The following is a 15,893-nucleotide window of genomic DNA, read 5'->3' on the forward strand; positions in this document are numbered from 1 at the left end:
GATGGAAAGTATAGACATCCTGTTCCTTGGCTATTCCAAATCCTTGGAGCAAACGGGGAAGAGCGTGGCAAGGGCTCCAGGTACAGTTGTCAGAAAAGATAGGGAGAGCTGGCCCATGAAATAAAACCAGTGGGCAGTGCAGCATAAGGGTCAGGTGAGTCTTCCATGCAGAAGAGGTCCTAGAGAGTTTCTGATGCGAGTTCAGAAAAGGTAAGTCGCAAGCCTACATGTCCTTCACACCTAGAGGACTAGGGGTCAAAAAGTGAAGAAGCGAGAGGATTCCCAGATCCAATTGAAGCGATTCCTATACTTATAGTAAATGCATATCAGAAAATATTCTGTCAGCTTTTTCTATCCTTGTAAAATAAGAGAGAACTCTAGATTAATGTTTATTATCATTCTATATAAATGAATTCTTCATAATAAAACAATGTTTGTTTATCCACTTTCCTCTCTTCTTATGCAGCTTTTGATAGTTTACCACCTGTGCAGTATAAGGAAACTATGAACACCATCCTCTTGTGGATACAACAGTTAGAAGTCAAACTCTCCAAACCTCAGGTTACTGTTACAGAATATGAAATCATGGAGCAAAGGCTCAGGGAATTAAAGGCAAGTACAGAGAGTATAACAAGATTATTGATCAATTATAATGGAAGCACTTATAGATGACACATTGATACATTTCTGAATGTTCAGCATGGTAGGTTCAGTTTGAACTCAGTGGTCCAGAATCCTTAGCCAGATGTCTGGAAGCAGTGACAAAATTGATCAAGCAGAGTCGCCTGAAGCTCAACCCTATAAAGACGGAGGTCCTGTGGTTGGGCAGGAAGAGACCATGGGAGGAAGCGCGTCTGCCCACCCTGGATGGTGTGCAGCTCTCACCAACACACTCCGCCAGGAACCTGGGCATGATCCTGGATGCTTCCCTTAAGGTGGAAGCCCAGGTCACAAAGGTAGCATGGCTGGCATTCTACCTCCTCCGCCAAGTCAAGCTACTAGCACCCTACTTGGACCCAGAACACCTAGCTACAGTGATCCATGTGACGGTCACCTCTAGGCTGGACTTCTGCAACTTGCTCTTCGGAGGCCTACCCTCATCCTTGATCTGGAAACTACAACTGGTGCAGAATGCTGCGGCCAGGATTCTCACTCAAACATCATGGAAATCCCACATCCAGCCGGCACTCCAACAACTTGGCTGGCTCCCAGTTGAATTCCGTATTAAGCTTAAGGTTCTGGTAATCACCTTTAAGGCCATACGTGGTTTGAGCCCAGTGTATCTGAGAGACTGCCTCCCTGCCTATACCCCCAAAAGAGTCTTACGCTCCGCCAGTTCCAACTGGCTGCGGATCCCTGCCCCCAGAGAAGTGTGTCGGTCCTCAACAAGGGCCAGAGCCTTCTTGGTCCTGGCCCCCAACAGGTGGAACGAGCTCCCTGAGGAGATCAGAGCCCTGCCCAAACTTCCACAGTTCTGCAGGGCCTGCAAGAGGGAGCTCTTCCACCAGGCATTCGCTTGAGGCCGACCGACTTAGAACACCTGCTGGTCCCCCCTGGAAGCCCGTTCATGACTCTCCCAAAGTTACCGTTAATTGTTATTTATATTATAAATGTGGTTTTGTAATCTTTTGATGTAATCTTTTGACGTTATATTGAAAGTTGTTTTGATGTTATAGTCTGTATAATGTTCCATGTAAGTTATATAATGTTCATTGTAAACTGCCCACAGCTGCAAAGAAATAGGCAGTATAGAAATCTAAATAAATAAATAAATAATATTAATGTTTCATTTGTAGGCTTTACAAAGTTCCTTGCAAGAGCAACAAGAAGGACTCAACTATTTAAGCACAACTATGGAAGAGATGTATAGGAAAGTTCCTTTAGAAGTCAGTAAAAAATATAGATCAGAAATTGAAGGAATTGTTCGCCGTTGGAAGCACTTATCAAGTCAGCTGGTGGAGAATTGCCAGAAACTTGAAGAGCAAATGACTAAATTGCAACAGCTTCAGGTTAGTAATAGTTTCTTTTTTTCCCCTTGTTTCTTTTTATTAACATAATTGTTGATTCGGATCCTATTTGTCCCAGTGGGCCATACTTATACACTGAGTAACATGGACTTTTAAGAGGTTTATTTAATTTCAGTGTGTTCTTTACTGGTACATCATGACTTGCTGAAGTTAATGAGACTGTATATGTGTGTTAAAGTATCAATAAATCATAGTCAGTTATAGACTTTCAAAACAAGTGAGAAGCAAAAGTGGTTTGCCATTGCCTTCCTCTACAGCATTTTCTTTGGTGGACTCCCACCCAAGTACCAATCCTGCTTAGCTTTCAGGATCTGATAAGATTGGGGATATGCCATGCCATCTTCCCTCCTGAGGTCATATTATAGACAGCTATGTATCCTCAATATGATAGGTTATTTAAAATGGATAACTCCAATGATCATTATCCAAGACAAAAGAAATAGGGTAATGCATAATTTCTAACATGAAGTCTTCTAAAAGGTGAGCATGGGATAAAGCATAGGTATTTAACTTGTTTCACGGGAAAGCTGTTTGAATTTTCTACTCACAAATTTTGTTTGATTATTAATTTGTTCAAGATATTGTATGATCCCTCCCAACATGAAATTTTGTGGAGGCTTACAATAAAAGCAAATGACAATTTCAAATAATGTAGTCAGTAAAACTGCTGCAATCAAAAACAGCTGGCATACTGATAGTACTACTAATAATAAAGGCAGTGGAAGCTCTAATGCTCATCTTCTGAGCAAATGAAGCAAAAGAAAGGAAAAACATAGCTATCACAAAGTCGTTTTCACCTAAAGTGTAGGTATCAAGAAAATAGAGTAGGACACCACGACAAATATGGCCCCGTCTCTGGTGGCTACCCAATTCATTTCAGAAGGTGACAGCACACCAAGCAGTACCTCTGCTGAGCACAAGATCTTTGTAGCTGAACTGGTGCATATGGTTAAATATGGCTCTGGACTTTAAAAGCAACCCAGAAGCATTTTGAATTGTCCTTGGAGATTAATCAGAATCCACTGAAGCTCTTTCAGTTCTGCCAAGATGCAGCCCCATCACCACCACTGCATGGTCTGCCAGGATTTCATATCACAGCTTTTGAGGTCATCTGCTATTTTGAGCATCTGAAACAATCCATTTGCAGAAACTTACTTAGAGGCCCTGGTTGAATTCTATAGCATTTACCAACTTTTATATTTTTGAAAATTTGGTTCTTGATGCAAAACAAGCTTTTCTAGGCTGTAAGTTTGTCACCCAGTGGTAGAGGGAAAATGTTCCATTTAATGTGGGCTGTGGCAACTTTAAGCTGCAGGACACAAAATCGATTTTTATAGGTGAAAGCTGAAAGTGCTCTCCCATCCACCCAATTTCCAAAGTAGGGGGGGGGGGCTCTGTTATGAACTGGTGGATTTCTAGGCAAAATTATTAAGAGATTCCTAACTAGTTGAAGCAGCTCTACCTCTACATTGGCAAATAATAAGGTAGGTTATTAGAAATGGTACCAAAATTTCTAGTATAATCTCCTATTAAACAACTGTTAAAAGACTGGGAAGTTTGGAGAAAAGCAGAACTAGGTAAAAATATGAATTTGTGTATATTTGTTCACTAAATATACAAATAGGGGAGCTGCAAAGACTTGTGGGAGGTATCTCATCTTCCCTTACCTCACTGGATGGTCTTTCCCTTTCCTGAAAATCCCTCAGCCTTTTCCCTTTACCTGCTTCCTTCTGTCTTTTCCTACCCCAACCCACCTACCATTATCTGCCTCCCTATCTTTGCCTTTCCTTTCTTCCCTCCCTCTCTCCCTCCCTTGGAAGCCTTTCATGGGAAAATTATGGTCTAGTTGGGCAGTTCCTGCTTGGGAGGATGGGATCTGCAAGGCCTTCTAAAGTGGCCCCTTTATTCTGCATCTCCTCCCTAAATTATTTCATCTTTCCCTCATCCCACTCAATCTTCACCATCCCTTGCATCCTGCTCTCCTGCACACTTATCCACCATCTTTACTGTGCCCTCATGTTATTATCTTCATTTCTATCCTGCCTTTCTCCACAATGGGGACCCCATGCAGCTGTGATGGACTGCATTTTAAATTCTCAGAAGTGCTGTGTAAACATGTAATGGACAGTGAAGAGTTAATTCCACCTAGAGCCAGAGAGTCTTAAGTGACGGGCTGCTCCAAGAAATTTGATTGGTCAGCTTCAGTTGAGCAGAGAAAGACTTGAAAACTGAATGCTGAGGAGAGGGCAGTCTGAATTTAGCTTTGAGGGAGAAGAGTCTAATACTGACAAGTCTAGCCCTCACAGAGAAGAGTTTAGTGCTGATAGTGTTTGTGCTTAGCCCTTACTGAGAGCAGTTTAATACAGATGGAATACTGGGAAGGGTGGCAGGAAGAGGGGGTAGTTAGGTGAAGACTCCCATTGAGGGCAGAAAAGGGGATAGATCTTCAAGTAAGAGAACAAATTCCCTACCCAGCTGGAAAAGAGAAATATCTTTAAGGCGTTGAGTGATCCCTGGACAGATGTTTAGAAACTGCCATTTAAATCTTGAATCATTTACATTTCAAGAATTGTAACGGCATGTTTAGTGAAGGAAATTGGCTACTGGAGTTTGGCTATCCCCGTCTTCTAGAAACCAAAAGATTCAAATGTACCCAAGAAAGTATATCAGAGTGTTTAGGAAACACTGGAAAAAAGGCCTCTCATCTTAAAGATTCCAAGCCACTGTGACCAACTTTTAAAAACTCTCAATGTCTTTAAAGTATCTATAATTTGTGCCTGTACTGATTTACCTGAGATACCCCTGATTACACCTGTCCTTTACCTTCTACATTGAATAAATTATGTTATTGTTTTTGAACTTTTAAAAAACCTTGAATGCCATTTCAGTAATTTGAGTTAAAGGGAATCTTGATCCTTCCTTCAAGTTCCTTGGCTGAGCCAGGTACAAAATATCATAGTGTGACATAGTGAAACAACCACTGATCTTCAGAAAGGAAGAAAACAGATCAAGACCTGTTTAGTCAAAAAGGGAAAGAAAAAGGGAACATTTTGCCTCTAATGGAAGGAAGCAGTTAAGGTCATCATGGTAGTTTACATCATTCTCTTCCATTTTATCCTCACAATAACACTACATGGTTGACTAGGCTGGCCCAAATTCACTCCTGGGTATTTCCACAGAAGAATGGGGATTTGAGTCTTAGTTTGAAACTCTAAACACTACACTGCACTTGCTTTCTTTGGGTGACGGCAACCAAACAACAAGCAGCTATTTCTAGATGAGTTTGGGTAGTATCCAGTTGACCAGTGATTGTTGTCAGGCCTATCCTCTATGAGTCCACCATAAAGGCCAAAACAACCTACACCTCCCTCTCTCTAGAGCATCTTTTGTATTTAAGTATCATCATATGGGGTCACATTTTGTTATTACAATATGAAAGCAGGAATGTGTGTTGACTTCTGAGGTTAATTTATTTCGCCTACTATTTCTTTCCCTTTATTTGAAAGCCTCTATAGTGTCTTCACCTTTTCTGCCTCCTTTTCTCCTTCTCATTCATAAATCCAGCTGTCTTGATATCTTCCCCATCTTCAGTTTTCCACCCCTTCCCTACTCTGGCATCCTCTATTCAGGAAGACTGTGGCTCTTGCATGGGGATTAATTTTTTACTTTACCTTGTGTGAGTAGGGCACTCTTCCTTGTTTCAAGTGGGTTTCAGCTGGTCTGCCTAACCTCCTGTGGCATCAACCAAGCATAGGTCTCTGCCTCACCTCAACTCCTGCAGTTCTTTGCCAGGTGGCACTGACCACCTTGCCTCACCACCCACAGGCATGACCCTTGCTTCAGGCAGAGCTCGTTGAATATCACTATCTGCCTTTACCTGCCTGGGGCTCAGCCAGTTCCAATCACTGAATTTAAGTATCCGCAGATATGAACAGTTTGGGTATTAGAATATATGCTGGTATAAAACAATGACAAAGATATCTTTATTTGCATTATTTTAAAATATGTTAAGCTTTTTCATATTAATCACGAATATCATGCAGTATTTTGGGGGGTTTTGTTTTTGTTTTTCCAAAATCAGAATGACACTAAAACCTTGAAGAAATGGATGTCTGAAGTAGATATTTTTCTAAGAGAAGAGTGGCCTGCCCTTGGTGATTCAGAAGCACTTGAAAAACAGCTGGAGCAGTGTGCAGTAAGTCGTGTTAGATGCTTATATATGTGTGTTAAATGTTCTGGATAAAGTTTTCTAAATAGTCAATATCAAGAACTACTACAAACCACGATCATTCTTCAAATGAAATTACTTTGAATCTCATTTAAAGGATGTGAGTTTGTTATCACAAAGAAACTTTGGAGGGCCTCTGTTGATCTTAGTGCTTTCTGGATTTGGACATAATCATGAACAAAAATCAAAAAGGGAAGATTTTCAGTATCTATGGAAGGATGTCCTAGAGGAGATCAGCCCTGACTGCTCCTTAGAAGGCCAGATCCTGAAGATGAAACTTAAATACTTTGGCCACCTCATGAGCAGGAAGGACTCCCTGGAGAAGAGCCTAATGCTAGGAGCGATTGAGGGCAAAAGAAGAAGGGGACGACAGAGAATGAGGTAGCTGGATGGAGTCACTGAAGCAGTCAGTGCAAGCTTAAATGGACTCCGGGTAGAGGACAGGAAGGCCTGGAGGATCCATGGGGTCGTGATGGGTCAGATACAACTTTGCAACTAAAAACAACAAATGGAGGAATGTCTGTCTATCCCATATGCAGATATCTTGAGTGCTTTATGGCAACCAAGTAAATATTTTAAAATAATGACCAAGTATATTTATTCACTTTAAAATTTGAGAACTAGAACAATTTATTTTTTTAGAATTTTGCGCTCTGTAAATATTTGGCTAGTGACTTGCACTTCACTGTATGTTAATGTAGGTTGTAGGAAAAGGGTAAAGCATGGGTGTGTATTAGCCCCTCTGCTTTTCAATATTTGTATCAATGATATAAGACTATCGGCCCCAGAATTTGTACCCTCTTCTGTTGCTCAGCAAAAGGTTTCTATTCTGCTTGATGCAGATGACATGGTTCTGGTTTGGTCTGAAAAAGCTACTTAATAATTTGGGTACTTATTTTAAGGAAGAGTCCCTTTCCATCAACTACACAAAAATAAAAGTTATGATTTTGGGGAAAAGACCTAAAACATTTATTTGGAGCATACACAATATTCCTATAGAACAGTGCAATACATTTAAATATCTTGGAATCACTTACAGTGAGACCCTAAACTGGAATGCCCACCTTGTAACTATGAAGGCCTCTGGTCTAAAAATCATTGAAGCCATTCTGAGATTTTATTACACTAGGGGAGGGTTTCTTTTTGATCCAGCTCTAAAGCTCTTTGTCGCCAAAGTCATTCCTCAGCTACTATATGGCATAGACATCTGGGCTGGAAAGAACAAATAATCAATAGCTTGGGGTCCATTCAGAACTTTTTCTTCAGACGTATCCTGGCTCTTCATAAAGGGTCTCCTGCAGGCCTGATGAGGGCAGAGCTTGGTTTTCCCTTGCTCAAAGCCCATGCTATTCTGAAATCTTGGAAGAAAGACATCACAACTAAATTAGATTATTTAATCCATCAAAGTTTTAAGCTCCTATTGAGCAAAGACAGGACTCAGTCTGATTTTTTTAGCTCCATTTTTTCATGCTATACCATACCAGATGACTTACTGCATACATCAGCCAATATTTCCGATTTATTTGATTGGGTGTTCAAACACTGATTGATTACTCTTTGATTCAGCTATCAGCCCCATGGTATAAAACAATTTAAAAAGACCATTCTAGAGCATCATATTTAGTAAATATAACAACACGTAATCTTAGAATGGCCCTAACATCTTTGCGGTTTGAAATGATGCCATCAGCTATGCTCTCTGGACAATATCTCCAAATACCCGTAGTCCAACGCCTGTGTATATGTGGAAATCCATCTGCGGAGGACCTGCCCCACTATGTTTTGGCTTGCCCCCTGTACTCCGAACCCAGGGGCAAATTCCTTGCCAAGTTATTACCAAACTCACACCCTATTTCTGATTTTAACAAAGTCACCTATCTGTTATCAGATGTCGACCCCTATATCTCATATAGGGTGGCACTTTTTGCTCTGGCTGCCAGGAAGATCCGAGCCAAAACATTTTTACAGGAGCCTCCACCTTGATATACCATTTTATCCCTCTTATTGCAACTCAGTAGCCCATGTTTACAATTTTATGTATGCAATATTGGAGAAATATTGTTTTATTCGTATTTGTACCATATTGTTTTAATTGTGCTTCATAATGGCCTTTGGCTATATACAATAAATGTTATTGTATTGTATAGTATGTAGGTTGTATATATTTATTTTTCAATGTGAGAGGTTATTCCCCATCATATCTTTATCTGATTCTCATTTAATTGCCCCTTTATGACAGTTTGCTATTTATTTAAAGACAGTGGTTCATGCTAGGATAAACTTTAGCTTCCTGGATAAGTAGAAAATGTTACTTCACTAATTATTAAAAATTACATTTATAATGTACTTTTTTTGGCACTTGTGACACCTAGCTGCTAGCATTTTCCTGTAGTCTATATGTAGGGTATAGTGTTGCAGATGGAGATACGATTTAATGAAAAATTGCTATTACATTTTTCAGCTTACCTATTTTTGAAACTTATTGAAATTGAATGGATGCATTTAATAATTCCATTATCATTCTCTTGTAAATGCTGGAGTTGTTGTGACACTGCAAGAAAAGCTAGTGAAGGTTTTTAAGAGTTATATGCTTCTTGAAACTTGACATTATCCCACCCTTGCTAAAATGTTTTATAAAATGTGAATTGAGTAATTTAGGAAACCTTTATGTTAGCCGGCAGTGTCACAAGTACAGTGAAACCATTGCCATTAACTCAGTGCCATCTTTCTTACAGTTTTGCTAAATTTCTTTCTGGGGCTACCTCCACATGGCAAACTGTTCATACATATAATATCCCACCATAGTGTTTTTCTTCATATAAGTATATATGTGTGTGCATTTAAACATGGAAATAAGAGACAGTGGAATGCATATTGAAGGAAACTGCAACTGAAAATTATTTTCCTGCTGAAACATTGAAGCTTCCCTGAACAGAGCTATCTACTTACCAGCTTCATATTCATCATTATTGTTTTATGCTGACATGTAACAACTTACTCTTTGCCCCTTGGACCTTCAGACACGTTCTGACAGAGGAGATTGCTCTCAATGTCAGGGACTGCCATGGTTCCTATTGTCTTCTTATTGTGTTTCAGGGCATGCTTGCTAGAATGCTGAAAAAGCTCCCACCTCTTTCAGCTTAATGAGATGTATTCTGTAATTGCTCATTATGGAAGTACAGACATGCATTATTCCAGCTTTTTTGCCATGATGCAGCATAATCTTTAGAAATACAATTGAATGTCATCATTTTAGAGTTTTGAGAATACATTTTGCAGTCTCATTATCCTCAGAAACAGATTATCCCATGTAGTTTTCAAGTCACATTACCAATATATTTAATTCCCCACATGGCCCATTTGCAGATACTAAAATCTAGAGACAAATCTGAAAAAAAGTCCCAAGGTTTTCAGCAAAGTATGATCCCTAAATTAAATATATTTGGGGTTAATACCCATTCCCCACATTAATAAGAAAATAAGAACCTTGATGGATCAGACTGGTAGCCTATCTAGTCCAGCATTGTGTCTTATGCAGTGGCCAGCCAGTTATTTTGGAGGGCTAACAACAGAGCCTCCTGGCTCTGGGATTCAGATGTTTAGTGTCTCTAAATGTGGATGTTCTCCTCAGTCACAATAGTTAGAGGTCTTCTGGATTTAATTGGGGAAATTAGCAATTTAATTGGAGACTTAGTGAATGGCTGGTGATACAGGATTTCTACCTTGAACATTCACTTGAAAAACAATAAATAAACTAGTCCAAAGTAAACTGGAAAATTGTTTTCTTAAAGGGAGTTTAAGCAGTACAAGCACACAAAAAGCACATTAAAACATAAACATAGAATTATCTAAGGAAAGCAGGGTCAATGTGAATAGCATTTTGTAAGAAAAGATTGGGGGTAATAGTTACCATCATGACGTGAAGAGGGAAGTCCTTAGATTCAGCAAAACTACTCATGCTTCATGGAAAAGAGTCTACATGCAAGTAGGCAGTGGATTCATGGCACCCAATGATCACACAAAAACTGTATAGTGCTGGGTGATCTATAGGAAAAATTTACCTCAGGGCGATGTCTGACATGCTAGACCCTAAAACAATTTGTTGATGAAATTGTCTGTGCTTGACAAAGGATCTAGAAGGCATGCGATGGGTATGAGTGACGACAATAATCTGGGTTAAACTATGATGAGTTCACAGATATTATTAATCATATGGTATGTGTGTGTAGCGGAGCTAGGAGGTCCTATGATTGTAGTATTGTTAGACAACCATTCAAGAAACATTTGGGGATGGTTTGCCATTGTCTGCCTCCATGTCATGGCCCTAGTTTTCTTTGGAGGTCTCCCATCAAAATAATAACTAAAGTTGATTTTGGTTAGCTTCCGAGGTCTGATGAAATTAGGTATGTGTGCCTGGGCTATCCAGGTCAGAATAACAACAGTGATTGCTCTACTGGGGTAGAACTAAAGATGATAATGTTGCTTGCTAGGAGTTGCTGAGTTCCTTGAGTGTGAGAGGAAGGGGAGATTAAGCTAGCTACCAACCATTGAGAGCCTATTGTCCCAAAGGTAAGCATTTCTTTTGGTCGAGATAGAAAGCCATTAGTGAGTCAGCCCCTGCAATCTCAAACAATATAATCTAGGTGTCCAGGTGTTTCCATGAGATTGACATATGGCTAGCATCCATGTTTCCTGTATCTGCTTGGGATCAGACAGTTAATTTTGCCATTTGTGATTCAACTAACATCTATTCCAGATATCTATTCCAACCAGGCAGTATGCTGACAGTATACTATACATTAATATCTGATGTAACAGAATCTGCAGTTCTTGAGTTGCAGCCAGGTGGCTCTCCTGAGCATACAACCAGGATCTTGCAACCCTTCAGAGTAATCCTTGGACCAAATAACTCATGGATTCTTTTCAATAATAAGAAATAATGTCACATCTTCCAAAATAATAAACTATTACCTTTCGTATCTTGAATTGAATTCAGTTGATTTGTATTTTCTGTTGGTTTTTACCCTACAGAGAAATTGGTAAATTGATGAACTGAAAAAATTGAATATACTATACCTGCAGAACTGATTATAATTATGAAATGGAAGACGTGAAACATGCAATTTTTTAGCTTATCTAGGGCAGCTAAAACCTTTTGCTATGAACTAACATATATTTTCATGAATTTACAGAAAAACAAGCAATTGTGATATATAGATATTTTTGATAAAATAATGTTTAAAAGTGTGCAATTGTTTTTTAATATATTAATATATAATTATCTTATTCCCAGAAATATGGTTGTTATTTTTAAATGCATTTAGAATGCTATTACATATTACTGTATTTAACTTAACATTGATTTCAGTGTTACTTTCCCTGGAGATTTGTAATGAAATATGTTTGCTCTTCTTTAGGCTCTTGTAAATGATATCCAGACCATCCAGCCCAGTTTGAACAGTGTCAATGAGATTGGGAAGAAGATGAAGAATGAAGCTGAGCCAGAGTTTGCTTCCAAAATGCAGACAGAACTAAAAGTACTTAATACTCAGTGGGATCACATTTGCCAAGAGGTATTAAAATATCTGCTGAGAGTGATTCCCTTCTAATTAAATTTCAAATATCTTATTGCATAATTTTCCCCATTTGGTACTACTCAATGTCAGAGGTAGAACTAGACATTTAGACTAAACACTTTCTAACTTTCTATCTTGAAAAAAAATCCACCATGCAGAAATATATGCAGGATAGAGAGACTTCACTGTGACCCATTATGCACTGGGGGAATAACGCACATTCGGGGTGGAATGGCGGCGACTGAAATCACCGATAATGCACAGTGCCGGCTACAACCGGCCGCAAATTCGGTGCATGCCGCCGAAAAGGCCGCGTTAGCGAAACGCGGAAGAAAGCGCAGCTTCCGGGTGACCGGGGCACAACCAGAACCGGCGCCGGGGTCGCCGTGTGCATAATTGGTTACTCTGGGTTTTGCCGCCGTTGCATCCCGTCCCATGCATAAGCGGGTTGCTTCACTTCTTCCCCCTCTGCGTTTTCCATGTGACCCGAAATCGCTGTTTCGGCGGCCATGCATAATGGGCCTGTGATTGTTTCAGTAAAAGTATAATGTCCTAGATTTCTAAAACAAATACAAACTTTGGTACAAACTGCAACAAATATTTAAAAGCCTAGAACTTATTATACCAAAAATTACATAATATTGCTATTTTAAAAAGTTTTTTCTTATTTCAAAATATATTAGTACCTTGTGCATTAAAATAAGGAGTGAAAGGGACTACTGGTTTCAGAGTGAAATTGCTTGCAATGACACATTGCAGTATCTGTGTATTAAGAAAATGTGTTAATTATAAGCATTAGATTTTCAAAGGTCACCAACAAGATGGCCTTGTTTGAAAGTAGAAATATTAAAGAGAGAGAGAAATTGGATTTCTAAGGAAATAACTGACCAATAAAATCTACAAAAATCACTGGTCTGGTTTATGAATATATCTATATACAGCAGTAAATAAGTTGGATTGTTTAAGGCACTCAAGGATGAAATGACAAAAGCAGAGAGAAAAAATAAAACAGGTTGTGTTCAGAAAAATAGTGGTGAAAGGATAATATAAGAGGTAAGCTAATAGAAGTAGACACCTCAGCATATAGAAACTTTGAAAGTTCTGGGGACATACTTCCTTGTACTGTTTTACTATATGTGGTAATGAATATATTACACTTTTAACCCAATATAGCAATTTCCATTCAAAAACTTTCTGTGTTCCTTTTTGTGTTATTTAATTCTGAAGCTAAAGTGTGGGAAATGGTGTCCAGAAAAAGAATACATACCTTAATGTTATGGTTGCTGGTTTACAACTGACACTCCCCAGGAGGAATTGGGGGGGCAGAATCTGACGCTGTACCAGCATTGTGCCAGTGCACTTACATCACTTCCAGTTAAAACTGTTTTTACCATAGAGTTATTGCAAAACAACAGAGCACCCTCTATGTAACTGTGCTAGTGTAATGCTGGAACACATTATTTTCTCCTACCCTGTGAATGAGAAGCAATTGTAGGGATTGTTGGGATATGTCCTGCTATAGTATCCTAAATTACTGGGTTTATGCACAAACCTTTCTGATTTTAGTCTTTTGCAGGTTCTTTTTTACCTACAAGATAATTTACTACTCATGTTTTTCATTACCAGTTGAAATATGATTGCAGCCAATGATTTGAAACCAACCTTATTTTTGTTAAGATCATGTTATTTAAAATGGGTTTGTGACATTTTAGACTAATACTTTAAGTACTGACCTAGTGGTTATACTCTTAAAGACAATTCATTATTTTCTTTAAGGCATATGCTAAGAAAGCAGCACTGAAAAATGGTTTGGATAAGACAGTGAGTCTCAGAAAAGATTTGTCAGAAATGCATGAATGGATTACGCAAGCAGAAGAAGAGTACCTTGAGAGAGATTTCGAGTATAAGACTCCAGATGAATTACAGAAAGCCGTTGAAGAACTAAAGGTAGAAATATGTGAACTGAGGTTTAATTTGTGTTTCGTGCTCATCTTGAAGTTATGGTTCTACACAATCTGTTTGCTCATTTGAAAGAGTTGCCTATTTATGCTCGAAATATCTCAAATTTGAATAGATGATTTAAAGTAATGTTGTTACAATTTGACATATGTTGTACGATATCTGATAATATGAAGAATTTTATTGCTAGAGGGTTTTAATCTCAACACCACTAAATAAAACGGTAACGGGTTCTGGGGCGGGATGTGTCCGGGATGAGGAAGGGTCCGGATTGGACCCTTCCTCCGGACAGACAATCGGAGGGCGTGCCTGCCGATTGGTCCCTCCGATTTCCAGCCCCGAGCAACTTTGAGCCGCGCACAGCGTGGCTTGCAGTTGCTCCTTTGCCGGCGGCCTGGCACGTCGCGTCTCCCACCTCGTCAGGCCGCTGCCTGCTGCCACCACCAACACTTCGTGGGGGTTCCCTGCCCAGCGGCCTCTGCCCCGCACGCCTACGATCGCGCCATGCCCCCATCGACTGGCCACTCGCTGACTTGCCCGCTTGCCTACTCCCGTGACCCCGGTGAGCTGCACCACGCCACGGCCCCTTGGACCTCGCCTCCTCACTGCGCCGCCAACACCGCCTCTGGACAACACAGTCTGTGGCCCCAGGTAGCCAGCGCTGTGGGGGGGGCGACTCCCACGTCCCGGCCCAGCCGCACTGCCCCGCAGCCCCATGGACCTCACCGCTTGCCGACTCACCCGCTCACCGGCTCCCACGGCCGCGCCGACCCCACCGACTCAGAATCCCCGCTAGCGCCCGCTGCATTAAAGCTGCAGCGGGCTTATTTACTAGTAGGATTAATAATTGCTGGTGTCCTTATTGTTTTGGGGTAACCACATCAAAATTTGCACCTTGTCCCTTGGTTCTTCTTCTCCTTCTTATGAAATGTATATCATACCGTTAATGCCCAGGCTTTTTTTGCTTCATGATGCAACTTTTCCTCAATTGTATTTACAGTATGCAGGTTCTTACAAATGTCAGTGATAAAGTTTCATTTAACAATACTTAAATTGGCTTTCCTATGACAATCAGGGCATGTGCTGATCCCCTTTTAAGTTAACCCATTGTATTTCTAATGTTTAAAGAAATTATCCTACAACTATAACCTCTGATTAATTTCGATTCATGTCTCTCTTTCAGGCTTAGTTTATTTGCATATTGCATGGTATTAATTCATAATGCCACAGTTATATGTATTTGGCTTGATCACTTTCATTATGTATTAGCATAGGGGGACTTGCATTCCTGGTGCAGCCCTCCAATATTAATCTAAAATTAAAGTAGCATATATATGTGTAAGTACACAAATATATACACATACACACATACATAATCTATGTACATGTGCTTTCAATAAGTGCATCCAGGGCTTCTCTAGAAACACACTCACAACAGTCACACAAGCCTTTAGAGGCATGTTCTAGTGCTGTTACACTGTTACACTGATTTAGATAAGCCGCTCCTAGAAATATGCTAGTGTGGTTTAAGTCCTGTCCCCAATTTAGATTTTTTTTACCTCTGCAGTGAATTACATTTTTTTCTTTTAACTGCTTTAAGTAAGCATCACTTTGCATTTCCTATAAGATGAATATGAAAATTAGACCAACCAGTGGAGATAGACCGTCTAGTGCAGAATCTCCAATAAAGCAGGACACAAAGGTCAAAGTCTCCCCTAATGTTGCTCCCTAGCTGAGAGGTTTACTGTCTCTGAACATAATGGTTTCCTCTAATCACCATGAATAGTATGCATTGATCCTCCAAAAATCTAAGTCCCTTTTAAAGCCCTCCATGTCTGTGGCAATCAGTACCTCCATTGGCAGTGGGTTCCACAAATTAATTACTTCTTGAGTAAAGTATTTCTTTTCTCTGTCTTGAATCTATTGCCCATCAGTAATAAATATTTGGTGTTCGCAAATTCTATCGCTATAGGACAAGAAGAATACAATTTCTCTATCCAGTTTCTACACCGTGTGCTCCTTAGAAGGCCAGATCCTGAAGATGGAACTCAAATACTTTGGCCACCTCATGAGAAGGAAGGACTCCCTGGAGAAGGGCCTAAT

The 15,893-nt window shown here is 39.8% G+C and overlaps 1 protein-coding gene across 18 annotated transcripts in view; it reads left to right on the forward strand.

Annotated features, from left to right (window-relative positions):
* DMD (dystrophin) overlaps nt 1-15,893 on the forward strand; it is a 1,311,735-nt gene that overhangs the window by 610,411 nt on the left and 685,431 nt on the right. For all 18 annotated transcript variants that reach the window (XM_077342956.1, XM_077342959.1, XM_077342965.1 and 15 more), the window contains 5 exons: nt 467-612; nt 1,797-2,009; nt 6,109-6,222; nt 11,673-11,828; nt 13,608-13,778. In XM_077342956.1, the coding sequence (XP_077199071.1) occupies nt 467-612; nt 1,797-2,009; nt 6,109-6,222; nt 11,673-11,828; nt 13,608-13,778 (800 nt within the window). The remainder of the gene's footprint in view (nt 1-466; nt 613-1,796; nt 2,010-6,108; nt 6,223-11,672; nt 11,829-13,607; nt 13,779-15,893) is intronic.

This window comes from Paroedura picta, chromosome 6 (assembly GCF_049243985.1).
Source record: "Paroedura picta isolate Pp20150507F chromosome 6, Ppicta_v3.0, whole genome shotgun sequence".
NCBI lineage: Eukaryota > Metazoa > Chordata > Lepidosauria > Squamata > Gekkonidae > Paroedura > Paroedura picta.